The sequence below is a fragment of the Mastigoproctus giganteus genome, chromosome 9 (assembly GCF_048544385.1).
Source record: "Mastigoproctus giganteus isolate SK-2022 chromosome 9, ASM4854438v1, whole genome shotgun sequence".
Classification (NCBI taxonomy): Eukaryota; Metazoa; Arthropoda; class Arachnida; order Uropygi; family Thelyphonidae; genus Mastigoproctus; species Mastigoproctus giganteus.
In genome coordinates, this window is record NC_143583.1 from 160,519,355 (window position 1) to 160,535,954 (window position 16,600).

Here is a 16,600-nt window from a genome sequence, read left to right on the forward strand (position 1 = left end):
TCTTCCATGGGTGGGAAGACTCTGAGCTTCTGTCTCTTTTCTATACACAGGGTAATTCTGGTGAAGCATGCAGTGATAAGAATGTTTCCTGAAGGCATACTCCTATTGGATTGAACTGAACAAGTAATTCTCAAGTTGTCACAATTGCTGTTGCGTTCTCAACAGTTCTGATGTACAATGCTAGACATTATTTAGATTTAGTTGTAGAAAACTGGTCTGATTATTTTTTGTGAGCAGAGCTTTATATGTCTTGTGTTATTTTTTGGGAAAATGGGATAGTGTCATTTGCATAAAGTTCTAAAATGGATTCCTCATTATCTAAATCGAGGCAGTGTTAGGTGGGTCAGAAAACTGTTAGCTTGGGGGGAGACAAAGACGAATAGATTAACAGTAGCCACTGGCAGAGGTGAAAGAGATTCTTGCACTGCTTCTATTGGAATGAGCAGAAGCCTGAAAAACAAGATGCGGGATATTTCAGAGACAGCTGGGAGTCATTGCGGTACAAGTAAACACATGGGTTGTGTTAGGGTAGCTAAGAATAGAAATAGGTGCATGTATACTTGCGTGTACACCAATGCTAGCAGTTTAGTAAATAAATTTGATGAATCTGAGGTACTGCTCAAAACATCAAAGGCAGATATTGTTGGGATATCAGAGACGTGATGTCACACAGATATAAGGAATGCAGAACTGGAATTTGGGGAGTACAACGTCTACAGAAAGGATAGACTGGATAGGAAGGGAGGAGGGGTTATGCTATTAGTTAAGAAATACATAAAATCCAAGGAAGTGAAGCCAGTGGACATCGCTGGACAGTGCAGTGTCGAGTCAGTTTGGTGTGACATAAGCATTAGGAGATCAAAATTGAGAGTAGGAGTGTGCTATAGGCCTAATGACTCTGATGAGTAATAAGAAACTGTACAGGGAAATAGAGTGGGCCAGTAAATCATTTATCACAGTGTGCAGAAGTGGGATTTACTCAAAGAGGTAACTACCATTAGGGGTAAAGGGAAGGGTTATTGCTTTCGTAAAGGAGACTATGATGGACTGAGACAGTATTTAAATTCTATACAGTGGGACCAACTGATGATGTTACCAACAGCAAATGCAAAATGGGAAGCATTCAAAGAACTTATCTTGGAAGCTACTAGGCTTTACATACCAACTAGGAATTATTGTTCAAGGTTTAGGCCTAAATGGATGTCAGATGAACTGATGAGGCATATGGCAGAGAAGAAACATGCATGAGATACATACAAATTAACACATGACACAGAAGCCTATGATAGATACAAGTTGATCTGTAACCAAGTTACAAAGGAGGTTAGGCAGGCGAAGGCAGATTACAAGAAATCTTTGGCAAGGGATGCAAAGAAAAACTGCAAAGAGTTCTTTACTTATGTAAACTCTAGAAGGAAGGGGATGAATCAGATTGGTCCACTTGATATCGATGGGTCAACTGTTGATGATCCTGCTCAGGTAGCTAACAAACTAAATGAATATTTTGAATCGACATTCACACATGAGGAGTTATTTAGCGAGGGGAAAGCCAGAGGTGTATTCAACTCTAGCAGTAAGCTAGAGAATCTTGTAATAACTGAGAGTAAAGTGGAGGAGAAATTGTTAAAGATAAACACAAGAAAGGCACCCGGGGTGGATGGGATCTATCCAGTTATATTAAAGGAGGCAGCAAAGGAAGTAAGCAAACCCTTAGCCATAATTATGAGAACTTCCTTGGACTCAGGGGAAGTACCCACAGACTGGAGATGTGCAAATGTCACCCCAATTCACAAAGGAGGATCAAAGGCTGACACAAGTAATTATAGACCTGTGAGTTTAACTTCTGTTCCGGGAAAATTAATGGAGGCACTAGTTAAAGAAGTACTGCAGGATCATTTAGACAAGACTTCAGCTATAGTTCAGACACAGCATGGTTTTGTTAAGGGGAAGTCATGCCTGACCAATCTGATCAGATACTATGATGCAGTCACAAAGGAACTGAATGCAGGGAATAACTTTGATATTATATACTTGGATCTTAGAAAGGCTTTTGATACTGTTGCACATGGAAAACTGCTGCACAAATTGGAGCAGTGTGGCATTGGAGGCAAATTGCTGCTGTGGATAAAGGGGTGGCTGAGGGGGAGAAGACAAAGAGTGGTAATCAATGGACACTGTTCGTCGTGGACTAATGTTATTAGTGGAGTCCCTCAGGGCTCAGTGTTGGGTCCATTATTGTTTTCTGTATTCATAAATGATATTGATGAAGGTATATCAAGCTTAATGTCCAAGTTTGCAGACGATACGAAGGTAGGCAGGGTTGTCAAGGACACTACTGACATTATGCTGCTGCAACAGGATCTGGAAAGGTTGAGCAGATGGGTTGAGAGGTGGCAAATGAAGTTTAACATTGACAAATGTAAAGTACTACACATGGGAAACAGCAATCCCAGAGCAACATATCAACTCTGTGGTACTACACTGACAGTGGTAGAGAATGAAAGGGACCTGGGGGTGGTTGTGCAGACAGATATGAAGTTCTCTGAGCAGTGCAGGCGGGCTGCAAGAGTAGCTCATGGTGTATTGTCAATGATATATAGGAATTTTTCTAGCAGGGATAAGGAGGTGATTATTTCCTTGTATAAGGCAATGGTCAGGCCACACCTAGAGTACTGTATATACAGGTCTGGAGGCCTCATTTCAAGAAGGATGTAGAGCTGCTGGAACGAGTATAGAGAAGGGCAACAAGATTAGTGAATGGAACAAAGGGGTGCTCTTATGAAGAAAGGCTTAAGTTTTGCAAATTACAGTGTCTGGAGACTAGGCAGCAGCGAGGTGATTTGATAGAGGTGTATAAGGCCTTGAATGGTTTGAGCATGCTCAATGCTGATGGGATTCTTCCTCTAGCTCAGAATAATCGCCTGAGAGGGCATAAATTCAAATTGAGGAAAGACAGATGTAGGATAGACGTGTGGAAATTTGCCTTTAGCCAGCGGGTAGTTGGTTGGTGGAACAGACTTCCATCCCTTGTCATGGAAGTTGTTAGCCTAAATAAGTTTAAGGCTCAGCTGGACAGGTATTTTGAACGAACAGAGGGATGAAGTGGAAGTTTTTTTTTTTTTTTTTTTGGCTGATGCTGCATAAGCTTGCTTTCTTGCATCAAATGCCTCTACTAATGCTAATGCTAAAAATCAGTGATTCCCAAACTATTGAGATCTACCGACCCTTTCAAAAATCAAAAGTTCATAGACCCGCCCCCCTCAAATATCAAAAAAAGTTGGCAGACCCCTCTATATAACATGCACATAGGATATACATATATGGTCGACCACCGTTTCACCCCCCCTCCCCCGGAAGTGGTCCACGGACCAGTTGCAGGGGAGTTCCGCGAAAATTCCTAGACCCCAGTCTGGGAAATGCTGATCCAAATGATCATCCATCCTTGAGCCTTTGTAGAGTTTTCAATTTTTCTGTTTCTTATGAGACTAAAGGAGCATCACTTGGGATGCTGATCTATCCACTGCTTCGCTAGTTTTCATCTGAGAGTGTCGATTAGATCCAGTTAGCTAGTATGGTTTTAGTCGGAATTGATACATCTGTTTCAGCTGCAGAAGAAAAATAACTTTCAAGTATGAGCAGCATAGGAAACACTAGGCACATTCAACTTAACTAGCCTATGTGCCTCAAGAAATGTGAGTTTTATTTTTTTATTTTGGATTTTCTTTCAGTTATCCATAATCCATATGTTCTGGAAAAGGCTGAGTGTCTTCCTTTTCAGTTTTGGCAAACAGGGGTTATGGCTGAGCAATCTGCTTGTTTATGCCCTTTAGAAGCACAGATGGGACAAATGGCATCACCTCAACATGCCTGCTGGGAATGACCACATTTCTGACATTTGAAACAATAAATGGGATTCAGAATTTAAGGGAAAAATTCCACACAGCCAGCTTCTAAAATGGATTCCTCATTATCTAAATGATCATGTTAAAACGAATGATATGATTGGAATAAGATTAGCATCTTTTTTTTAGTCATGATATGTTTAGCCTTGATTACTTTTTGATGGCTAAGTTCCTAAATTAATTCCTCTTCAGAGACTAAGTCAGTCCACTCTGTGATGAAACATTTAAGATACTGTGCAGAGTAATCGATACTGGCATTCAAACCAAATGTTTTAATCTTTAATAGCCACTCTGAATGTTTCAAGGTGGCTGTTTCAATCAGGTGGTATTGAAACAGCCACCTTGTAGTCATTGTAGTCATTTCTCCCATTTTAGGTGATCCAGCAACAGATTCCAAGTACTTTTGAATCAAGAAGGGTAATAACTTGCCCACTCTTTATCTAACCAGGTTGGTTAGATAAAGAGTGTCTCATGAGAAAGGTTAGTATATTACAGCACTGTTTGCTTACAACCTTTTAGAGTCATGATTATCAGATGGTTTGGGTCTAGAGCTTGAATGCTCTAAAGATGGAAAACCATTTAAATCCACGGCTCCTTTTGCCCTTTGGGTGTACTTTTACCAGTTTAGTTCTAGTTTTATCCTCACCAGCCCTGCTACAGAGAGGAAGGAGCAGTGCCACTAGGTGGCCAAGAGTAGAGGTTAGTCCAGTTAGCAAAATTAATTAAAAAATTAAAGAAAAAGTTATGTTCCTCCTTCTGGGCTCTCATCTTATTGCTTTTAAAAAAGTAGAGCTACTTAACAGAAAAATTTACTAAGTAACAGAGAAAACTTGCAGGAGAGAAAATGCTCTTAAAGCACATAAGAATCACCTGGTAACGGAAACACTCGGGTGCCAAACATTTCCACGGCTACAAGAGAAGTGGGAGACTGACAAGCAAAACTGAACTTGTTAACCCTACATTACTGCCATACATGAGCATATGCAAATACTAATATCTGTAGGTAATAGGTCACTGTCATATTTACTTTCCTAAATTGTAGTAAGATATGTATTATGGATAAGCACGAAATCTTGTATACAAAGTGAAATCCCAAAACAAAAAAATATAAAATCAGAAACGAAAACCTGAAATTATGATGTAAAATTTTAAGAATTATTTTTGAAATATATGCATAAAAACTGATTGCAAAATGCTGACATACTAGTAGAGTTAAAAATTATTGGCCAATATTATTATTAATCTATTTATTTATTTCTTTTTTTGACAAAAACATTTTGATATGTGCACATATGAGATTTTATGCTCTTAATAGTTCTCTGAATTGGAAAATGTGACTCCTAGTGTCATGTTTATATTTTATTACTGAAACTTTTTTTTTTCAAGAAATAAAAAAAAAATTGGGTGCATGTCATGTTCCATGCAACTGTTTGTTACAAACAGGGGCACACTTGGTGAGAGGTAAAAGTACTGGCTAAAGGAACAGGATTATAGATGTTCCATGTGAAATGAGGAAAATCCTCATGTTAAAGCAAGGAGTTTCTATAAATTGATTCTCTCATAGACTGAGAGAAATGATAATGGAATCAAGATGCACCAAATGTCTCTCTATGCAATATTTCAAAGTTTAGCAAACACAGGCAGATTTACGAACACTTCGACAGGGAGGATCATGTTTAAAAAGAGTCTGTCCTTATAAAAATGTGCCTCCTATCTGTGCTAACTGTAAGTTTTTTTTTTTTTTTTTTTTTTTTTTATGTGAACCCCAAACACGAGAGGTATTAGAACCTATAGTACTTAGTACCGTGCTTGGGTTGGAGGTTGAGAAGACGAAAGATATTTGTTGACATTGGACTTGAACTTCTGTAAATTGTAATTTTCAGGAAATACGTAAGAAGGAAGGTTGTTCCAGAAAATGGCAGTTGAATGAATGAATAAATGAGGAAGATGAAAAGTTGGTTCTGTGGGTTTGAAGTTGGACAGTAAATGGATGTTGGCTGGTGGCGGCACGTGTTCGGACTGTTTTGAAAGAGAGAGTGGGAATTATAGAAGCCAATTCAGAAGAACAGTGCCCACGAAGTATCTGTAGAAGCGGCATGCAGCAGAAACAGTGCTTCTATGAGACAGCGAGTGGAGAGACTCTGTTAGAGATGAATCATTAATTAACCTAACTGCCCTCTTCTGAATGGAATCAAGAAGTCTGAGAGGTTTTGGAGGCACCACCCCAGATGTGGGAACAATATTCCATGGCAGGGCGGATTTGCGATTTATACAGAGTGAGCAGCTGTTTGGAAGAAAAGTAACGCCGAGAGCGAAAGAGAAAACCAAGTTTTTTAGATGCAGAGGAAGCAATATTTGTAATGTGCTTGTGCCAAGAGAGAGAGAGAGATTAGAAGTCAGGGTAATCCCCAAAAGAGATATATCCTTTTGCCTAGAAATCGGAGTGTCACTAAAGATAAGCATAGGAGCAGAAGAATCCTTTTTGCGAGATATAAGACAAGACTGAGTTTTAGAAGGGTTGAAATCAACTAAGTTGTCTTTGCCCCACTGGAGAATTACCTGAAGATCGGCATTTAAGGAATTGGTAGCAGATTTTTGAGAAGTTGAAGCCGACTGAGCAGGACAAGGTTTCTCAAAATGGAAAGTTGAATGCAATGTGCTATCATCAGAAAAACTATGGATAGGATTTCCAGTCAATGGAAGAAGGTCATTGATATACAAGAGGAAAAGAGTGGGGGAAAGAACTGAACCTTGGGGGACACCGGCATTAGTAGAGAAGTTAGAAGACAGAGAGCCATCTACCATCACCCTCAGTGAGCGATCAGAGAGAAAACTGGATAACCAATTACTAAAAACAGATGGCAAACCATAAGATGGAAGCTTGTTTAGAAGACCTCTATGCCAAACACGATCAAAAGCCTTTGAGATGTCAAGAGCAACTACATGTGTTTCACCGAACCTTTCCATTGAATTAGTCCATAAATGGGTAACATAAGCCAGAATATCACCAGTGGATCGACACTGACAGAATCCATACTGGTGATCGTTGATCAGACGGAAGGTTTCTAGGTAGATTGATCGTATTAACATGTAAGAACAGTTAACACTTTTTTTCTACCCATGGAGAATCCATACTGATGTACAGGACCCCCCCAACTTTTAAGATAGTGTAACATGGAGTAAACTGTCAAGCTGTCATTACTGTTAGGAATAGAGAGCTATAGAACTCCATGGAAGAATATAAATGGTTAGCCCTTTTTACCAGTCCTGGGCTGAAGGAGTTTCTATTTGGAAAGAGTCAGTATTGAGCTTAATACATATATTATTATTTGAGCTGATACAAATTCCAAATTCTCTGGGAGAAAATCAGAATTCAGATAACAGCGGTGAGATGACAATTAATTATGACCAAATGACTGAATGCAATTAATGTGGAAGGCAAGTTAACATTTTCTTCTACTCTTGGAGTATCAATATTGATGTAACCTTTAGTAACTACATTATGGTGAACATGATTAATGATTTGCAAGTGAAGGATTCTATCTATAAACGAATGCTTCCTGGTCTATCAGCTTCAGTATTTGTACAGTTCAACAAATGAATAGGTCACATGAGATAGGTTTATGGTTCATTCTGTGAAATGAGAACAATTTGTTAGACACATAATGTAGAAATCAATTACTGAAAGAGAACTAGAATGGAGTGGTAACCTAGTATTTGAAAGTAAGAATTACACAAGAAATCCTATACCAGGCCTTATTGTTGTACAAGGAGAAATAAGAAATACAAATGCACAGTGCTTGGTGTCTCCTGTGCTCACAGGGATGAAATGATCAATAAAAAGGAAATGCGATTCATGGTTAACTTGTGACAAAATGAAAATTAAGTCTGTGGTTTAATATAATGAATAACTCTGCTTCTGCTTCTACTGCGACTTCCAGATGGTGTTACTTTGCATCAGAGGTTTTAGAGACTGTGCTTTTATAATGATTGTTTATAGGAAGGAGTTTTTCTTGTGAACTAGAAAGAGGCCCAGTTGAAAATATTGCTTGATAGGGCACTAGGTGATCATTATCTTACTGTCTACTTGCCTGTTGCCAATATTAGGTAAAGTTTTTGAAAAAGATGATTGTAAAAAAGAGTTGAAAGAACATAATAATGGCAGTTTCAGTTTATTTCCCAAGGGTACATATGTTGACTATGCAAGTAATCAGCTGCTGCTTAAAATAAAACTGTCAGGCAAGAAATCCCTTGGGATATTTACTGACTTGAAGTAAGGGGCCATTTTACAAGTTGAAGTGGAAGGTATCTTGAGAGAATGAGAATGACGGATTGTCCCAATAATATAAAGCGTTAAGAGCCTATTTAAAATAGAAAACAGTCACATTAAAAAAGTCTACCAAATTCAAAAAAATAGCTGATTGTGAATCAGCTTTTTTTAAATTTTTTAATCACATGGGTAGTTGCACATAAGTTGCAATAGTACTACAAATCAAATAAAAAAAAAAAATATATATATATATATATATATATATATATATATATATATATATATATATATATATGATTTTATATAGCTTTTAATAATTCAATATGATCTTAGTTTTTACAGCATGAATGGTTTGCCCAAAAATAAAATGAAAAGTCAATATGTAATAATACCATCAAATTTATTAACATTGTTTAACTTATCTGCTATAGTATTAATCTTTGCTACAAGTAAACAACAAGCTAAAAAAATTAAATTATAAAGTAGAAACCTACCCCCCTTAGGTCAATAAAAAAAAAAACTTAAAAATTGTACTACCTGTCTTTTGTGGTTAGTATGATCATCCTGAACAAAAAACCAGATAATCACCCATCATAGCTTCAGCCCACCTTTTTCTTGGTATCATTATTTATTTATTTATTTATTGACTGTATGTTCTGATAGAATCAAAACATACAGAAAAAATCCATGTGAGAGTGCAAGTAATGCCAGGCATTTTTTTTTTTTTTCAGCTTCATTCATTGATTTCCAGATCTTTTGAAGACAACATCAGCTTAACATGTGGACTAATAAATATGCTGCCTTTCATATTTTTCCATCAGAAAATTTTAAAACCACACTGTATATGCTTGAAGGATCCAATGCTTTCAAAATTTGTCAAACAATTTGTTATTACAAATTGTTTAACCAGTCCCAGTTAGATGTGGACTGATGGAAGCAAGACTTTTTCTTGGAACAAATGGATTTTTGTTCATATGCACTAGGCTTGATTTTGGCAGACCATTCTTTACTCTTCTCCTGTAGTGCTCCCTATTGTTCTGCTGTCTCAGAAGCAGAAAAAGCAAGGAAACTCAGTGAAACCATCTTGAAACCCCAGAAAGAATCTGCTTTTCTTGACGTTTCCACAGAAATCCATTTACACTGGTCATATTTTATCTCATCTGACATGCTTGCATATCTGTAACTTTTTTTAATAATAAACTAGTGTGCAACAAGAATTAATGAGAATATATTCCCACTATGAAGCAATGCAGCTGTCAAACTCACTTGAAGTGCTCTATAAAAATATGCCACTTATGGATTGGGACTAATAAGAATTTCTTTATTAAAGACCACTTAAATCAAACAACAGCATAGAAATTCTGTTAAGTGAAATGTGGAAGGGAACCAGTAGATGCTACAATAATATAAAATGTTAAGAGCCTATTTATAATAAAAAACAATCACATTAACAAAGGTCTCTCTCTCGCTCTCTCTCTCTCTCTCTGCACTCTAAAAGATCTGCACTCTTTTAGATGAGATATGAGTTTTGCAATGTTTTGGTTAGACCCAGGCCCCTCAACTAATGCATCCAATTCTTGATAATTGGAGAAATGTGGTACTTTATTTGAACAGATTTTTGGGGAGGGAGGGGGAGCAATCCAGTTATCTTGTTCACCAGATTCATCATTGGCATGTTTTTAGTATTTGTGACATTGGAGCAACAGAGGGTAGTATGCTGGGATATATTACAGCATTTCAAGCTGCAGACATTTTAAACATTGATATATCCACCATTCAAAAATTACTGGCTGTCATTATTGGTTTGTAAATTCTCCATATTCGAGGTATAGCAAAAGGAATACAATACTGACTACTACAAAATAATCTTTCTAATATTGACCTGCAATCCACAGCAGAAACAAGGTGCCCACAATTTATCTTGACCACCCATAGGCATTCCAAAACAGGATTCAGAAGCATGTAAAACCTAGTCCCACCAAATACATTATGCTTTGCAGGGCTTTGGGCCTACATACATAATATCCACAAACATAGCAGAACAGGTCTTGAGATAACTTACATCATTGTCCATCACAAACTGAAAAAAAAAATAAATAAATAAAATAATAATAATAATAAATAAATAAAAAAAAAAATATATATGAACACTACATTACATAGGTACTGGTATACACTTATGAAATTCACATACATTTGGAAGAAACAGATATAAATTCAATTACGGCCGAAATATTAACACTAGGGAAAAACCAACAACACTGTCAATATTCAGCAAAAAAAAAAAAAAAAAAAAAAAACACATATAAGAAACAGTTAAATATAAACAACTTTTTTGTTTAATTATGAGACTTCTGTTGTATACAGGAGCCTCAATAATTACGGACTAGGGTGTATAAAAAAAACATGTATCAAAATTAAAAGAAAAATTACTAAATAAGCCCAATCAATCAAATTTAACTGGTAATACTTTACCTAAAAGAACAAGAGTTTTTCTCTTGAAATAAGGTAGCCTAACCACTTCTTCATATGTTACCAGATCTAACTGGTCAAAAACTGCATTATGCTTAGCCAAGTATTTATCACGAAAGTGCTTCTTTTTCCGAAGGAAAAATGAGCAGTTTACTAAGGAAAATATAAATATTATTTTTAAAGTTAAGGTTATAAATTTTATCATATAATTTATATGATAAAAAACATTTCTTTTATTTATAAAAATAAAAATTTGTTCAAATTAAATAAGATAATTATTATCTTGTTTAATGCAAACAAATTTAATTTGTAATTAAATTAAAAGTAATTATAATGACAGCAGTGATGTTAAACTTTTACACTGAAATCCTATTATTATTTATTTTGCCCACCATCTGCAAGCAACAGAATGAAATGGGCCTGACGATATTTTTATATAAAATAAAATTTTCATTTGTGACATAAACGATATAATTTCATTTTATATGAGGAAATAATGAAATGAAACAAGATTTTAAACTTCTTTACTACTGATCATAAAATAAAATTTTAAAAATACCTAACAAATGTAACTGTTAAGTTTGTATAACAGAAATCAAACGTTCAATACAGAGAGAGAGGATTGACCAGGGTTGGTAATTATTGGTGTGGGGAGAAACAAAGGTCAATGCTATCTGCTTAGTTTCAAAGCTGTTGTGACTGCCTGCTATTTTTTGTTATTTGGTTTTTTTTAGGAGCATTAGCAACTAAGGCCATATTGCTCCGGGATATGCGGTGGTCATTCCCTGACCTTTCCGCATCCTCTGTATTTGGTGGTGACGGGCTCGAACCCCGGTCTAATCAAGAAGCGTGTGCTATGCACTGCTGCTCCTTCCCACCTGGCTACGGAGGCGCCGACTGCCTGCAGCAATCTCACTAAGAGTTGGGTCTACTTCCTTAGAACTACATAAAACCAGGAAATGAATTCAGTTTCCCAATCTTTAATTCTGTCTGATTTATTTAATTGTATTAATGAAGGAACCCATTTGCAAATATACATACTTCTGAACAAACTGCAGCTTTCTGGATAAATACATTTGTCCTGCAGGAGGCACTTGTATATAATTAGTTAATCCATCCTTTTCTTTTTTCTTAGTTTTGCAGAGTGTGTGTGTGTGTGTGTGTGTGTGTGTGTGTGTGTGTGTGTGTGTGTGTGTGTGTGTGTGTGTGTGTGTGTGTGTGTGTATACGCACGCCCATACCTAAGCATTATTATAATAAGCTGAGAGGAGTGCATGCTTTTTAACACTTGATCATGGGGGTTGGTAGGATCATCTCTACCAGAATTATGTTTTTAAATAACCATCTGCTATTCAAAATATAAAGAGAAATTTAGTTTAATGAAATTTAAAACGTTACAGCAAGACAAATTTCTCAAAATTTTCTAAATTAATGCAAAGGGACAACAGTCAGCACTTTAGAACCTCTTAAGGCTGTTTTCAAAACATAAAACAGTGATAAATGACAAAATTAGAAACTTGCCAACAAAGAAGAGCGGGTGGTTTTAGATATAACTAGGATGCTATAACTCTAAGTGACAGGAGGAGAGATTGAAGGGACAAGGAAGGAGAGAGAGGAATAGGCTGAAAGTAAGATGGCATGAGTTAATCAATGAAACCTGCCCCTGCCCATTCCCTTAGGGAATGGGCAGGTACTTGAGTTTATGCATGAGGAAATCATCACCAAGGAGGAGGAGAGTAAATTATTGAAAAATATGGAAGTCTAAAATAAGATTAAATTATATAAAGAAATGAAGGAAGGAAACCGAAATTGCACTGAGTGGCCATTTTATTAGCCACACCTACTCTTTTTTTGTTAATTGTAGCTTTCCTTCAGTAACAGGATCATATGTCATACCTGCAATATAAAGCAGATGGGCTAATAGGGAACAATGTTGTATGTACTGGGTAGTTATAAAATAAGTTTACCTATTCAGGAGACCCTAGTGTCAAAATGGTTAGAGTTTGCACTGTGAAAATTGGTGGGTATGTCATTTAAGATATGGGTTAGTGATTTGTAGAAGAAGAAGAAGAAAAAAAAAAAAAAAAAAAGTTCAAATTTCTGCCACCAGGGGAAAAACGGTGCTGCATATATGTAAAAGTTGTCATTTACTGCAAGGCACGCTGCTTATGAAAATTACATCCTGTTAGATAAAAGCTGAAAGGCCAACACCACCGGTCAATAACCATAATGGCTCTTACAAAAAAGGAACGTGCACTTTTAGTTCTACCAGAATAATAGTAACGCCAATGTAGCACTACTATATACGCTAATGTGAATATTGGAAACGTAAAGGTTTGCGTAAAGGAGCTTTCATGTCAGTAGGGCTTTGAAAACCAATAAAGAAATTTGAAGTGACCAGGGAGTTAGATGTAATTCCAAGCAGGGGACGACCACGCATCGGAACAGAGGTAGTGGATGAAGTGGCGGTTGCGATGGTCAGAATGTGAAACACAAGTGCCAGAGGTGTGTCAAGAGACTTGAATCTTCCTTTATCTATTGTACGCAAAGTGTTTCGAATAATTTTACGCTGTTCCCATAAAAGATTCACGTAGTGCAAGAACAAGTTGTGTGATCGGCAACAGCTAACAGACTTTGCTCAACGATTTCTGGCTCTTATGGAACTTGACAATACATGGGCTGGAATGATCTTGTGGTCTGATGAGACACATTTCATGAGGCTGTAGGTAACTAGTACCAGTAGGTAACCAGGTGTACGGTAACTAGTGCATGGTACTGCACTAGTTACCGTACACCTGCCCATGATCTCTTCTAAGAGATCACATTATTCCTGCTCTGCAAGAAAGGCAATGCTTGAAGACCATAGTGTTCGTGAGAGATGGTGCCCCTCCCCATATTGGTCGACAAGTGAAAGAATTGCTCCATTCAACATTCGGAAATGATCGCATCATTTCTAGAGACTTTCCGCAGTTCTGGTCAGCCCGATCACCACATCTCAATCCCTGTGATTTCTGGCTATGGGGATACCTGAAAGACAGAATTTACTGTGGCGGCATACAGACGCAAGTCGATTTGAAAGCAAGCATTAAAGAGCATGTAACCAAATCCCCAATGAGATGCTACACAAAACTGTGTCACACGCAGTCCGTTTTCAGAATGTCATCTCAAGTGAAGGAAAGCACATAGAACAATATCTGTAGATTTCTAAGTTCTGATATTAAAACCTAATCCTAATTTTGTTTCCTTCTACAAATCGCTTCCCCATACCCTAAATGACATACCCACCAATTTTCACAGTGCCATTTTGGCACCAGGGTCTCCTGAATAGGGAAACTTATTTTATAACTGTCTGGTATATGCAATTCAGTCCAAGAATGAGCAAGGCTAAAGATTTAAGTGACTTTCAATAGGACAAAAGTACAAATACAGTTAGTTGTGTTCCTAGAAACCCTTTTGCAATGCAAAATCGTGCAATATAAACAACAAACCTATGGGAAAAATAAGGTTAGGTGCCGACCACCCAAGATTGAAGACACATTTGTAACCAAAACATTACCAAACACACAATAAATAATCGTAATAAAATACTTACTTATTTGATTACGACTATTACGTAATAAAATATCGCTAATGCTTTTGCTTCTATCGTAAGCAAACTTGTTTTTTTTTGTATGATTTTCTATCTAAACAGATGACAGCTGTTCCATCTCTTCCAATTCTTTGTGTCTTAATCTAATGGATTTTAATTACACTTTGAGTTGTTTCTGCTATGAAAGTTTTTATTTTCTATGCATTCTTTCTAATTCTCGGCGTTGCCTCATTTAGGGCTGTAGCATGTGCAATATCACACGGTCTTTCATTTCGCTCAAAGCGTTTCACAATTTCATATTTTTTCTTTATTGACAGAGGCGGACTGGCCATAAGCCTTACCGGGGAAAGCCCGATGGGCCGGGGGCCGGTGTGATTTTGGCCATAAACGCTAGTATGAGGCCACTACAAATTTTCCTGGGTAAGAATTTTTGACCCAGTCCGCCTCTGTTTATCGATATCGCTTTCCTTTTTCTCTCTGAATCTGTAGTCTTCACCAGTACGCTTCCGTTTCACACCTTTTAGGTATTTTACTCATTTTTAGGGAATAAAGCACAATTACAAAATGAGGAGGCACACTTGGGTTAATTTCAACTGATTGGTAAAGAGTAGGGGTAGGCGGGATGAAGAAGGCTGAATTTCTGTTCTAAAGTTGAATAATAACATCTTTTCTAAGGTGGAGATTCATTTTTCTATACATAGGCTTTGGACTGAACATGTTGTACAAGCATCCATGGCTATCTTGTAGACAGCGTGAGGAACAGTGCTAAGCTTTACACAAACACTTTCCTAAAGTAGTCATACACACAAGAACCATAATTTGAAACCTGCTTAACACACAAAATAGATGAAAGAGGGTGCCTCATAACACAGCAGAAGAAATTCTGAAGATATTGTTTTTTTTCTAAAACAGAGTTTGTGGCAAATGATGCAAGACGGCAAGTTTATACAGGATAGCTTAAAAAAAAAAAAAAAAAAAGGTCAAATTCTTCCTTAAATTTACTTAAACTACCCACTGAGTGAAGAATAGGAGTACCATCAACATTTAGTTAATCAGTCCATTCAAAGCCTTAAACACATCCCTCACAAGTGCCCAGTTTCCAGATGCTGCGATTTGCAGAACTGAAGTCTTCTTTTAAGAGACCCTTTTGTTCCCCTAACTAATCTCATTACTTTTTTTTCTGTATACATTCCACATCTCTCCTAAAATGAGTCTTCCAGACTTGCATACAAATGCTTAGGCTACATCTTATTACAAGATGTGTCTTAACCAGTTGCTTATACAATGGGATCATCACCATCAGCTATTTTCAATCCATTGCAGGATGAAGGCCTCTCCAGCAACCCTCCAGTTCCTTCTGCTCCGTGCAACAGCCATCCACTCACTACCCGCAAACTCAGGAATTTCATCTATCCATCTCCACTGTTTTCTTCTACCTCCTCTTGGGCACCATTCTGTTATTTTCTTAGTCCATCTGTCATCATGTCTTCGAGCTATGTGTTCTGCCCAAGACCATTTTAGTTCTTTAGTTTTGATAAGAATGTCCTTTACTTGAGTTTGCTGCCTAATCCATATGTTTCTCTTCTTATCTAACAGTCTGATTCCCAATATAATTTGTTCCATTCTTTGTTGTGTAGTTCTCAGCTTCTCTCCCATTCTTTTGACGAGTGCCCAAGTTTCACTTCCACAAGTCGTGGTGGGTGGGGGTGTATATACTGGTTCCTTATTTTATGTTTCAGACAAACTGGGATATTGCTCTTCAGTATGTGACTATATTTCCTGAATTCTATCCATCCATCCAAAATTTATTCTTCTCTTAACTTCCAGCCATTTATCACTATTATAGCTAATAACTTGTCCCAGATAAGTATATGACTCCATCTTTTCAGTTACTGCTCCTTAAATCATTATGTCCCTTTCTGTGGCATACTTGTTCATCATTACTTTTGTTTTAGCCATATTCATCTTTAGTCCAAAATCCTTACTAACTGTGCATAACTGATTACGATTTTCCTCTAATTCTTTGGGATCATGGCTTATTACCACAATATCATCTGCAAATCGTAAATGGTTTAGGGACTCTCCATTCACATTGACTCCTTTCTGCGACCAGTCTAATCTTCTGAAAGCTTCCTCAAGGGCAGCAGTAAACAGCTTCGGAGATATTGTGTCTCCTTGCCGAACTCCTTTCTCAATTTTAAATTTGCTACTGTCTTTGTCTAGTCTAATAAAGGAAGTAGCGTTCTCATATATTTTCTTCAAAATCATAATATATGGGGTATCTACGCCTTGTCTTTCCAGTGCCCGAAACATTGCCTTATGCTGTATGGAGTCAAATGGAGTCATATCCACAAATGCCAGGCATAAT

The 16,600-nt window shown here is 37.1% G+C and overlaps 1 protein-coding gene across 1 annotated transcript in view; it reads right to left on the reverse strand.

Annotated features, from left to right (window-relative positions):
* LOC150080848 (peripheral plasma membrane protein CASK-like) overlaps window positions 1-16,600 on the reverse strand; it is a 669,094-nt gene that overhangs the window by 145,567 nt on the left and 506,927 nt on the right. The window contains exon 19 of the mRNA XM_090381386.1: window positions 10,648-10,797. Coding sequence (XP_090237512.1) covers window positions 10,648-10,797 — 150 coding nt within the window. The remainder of the gene's footprint in view (window positions 1-10,647; window positions 10,798-16,600) is intronic.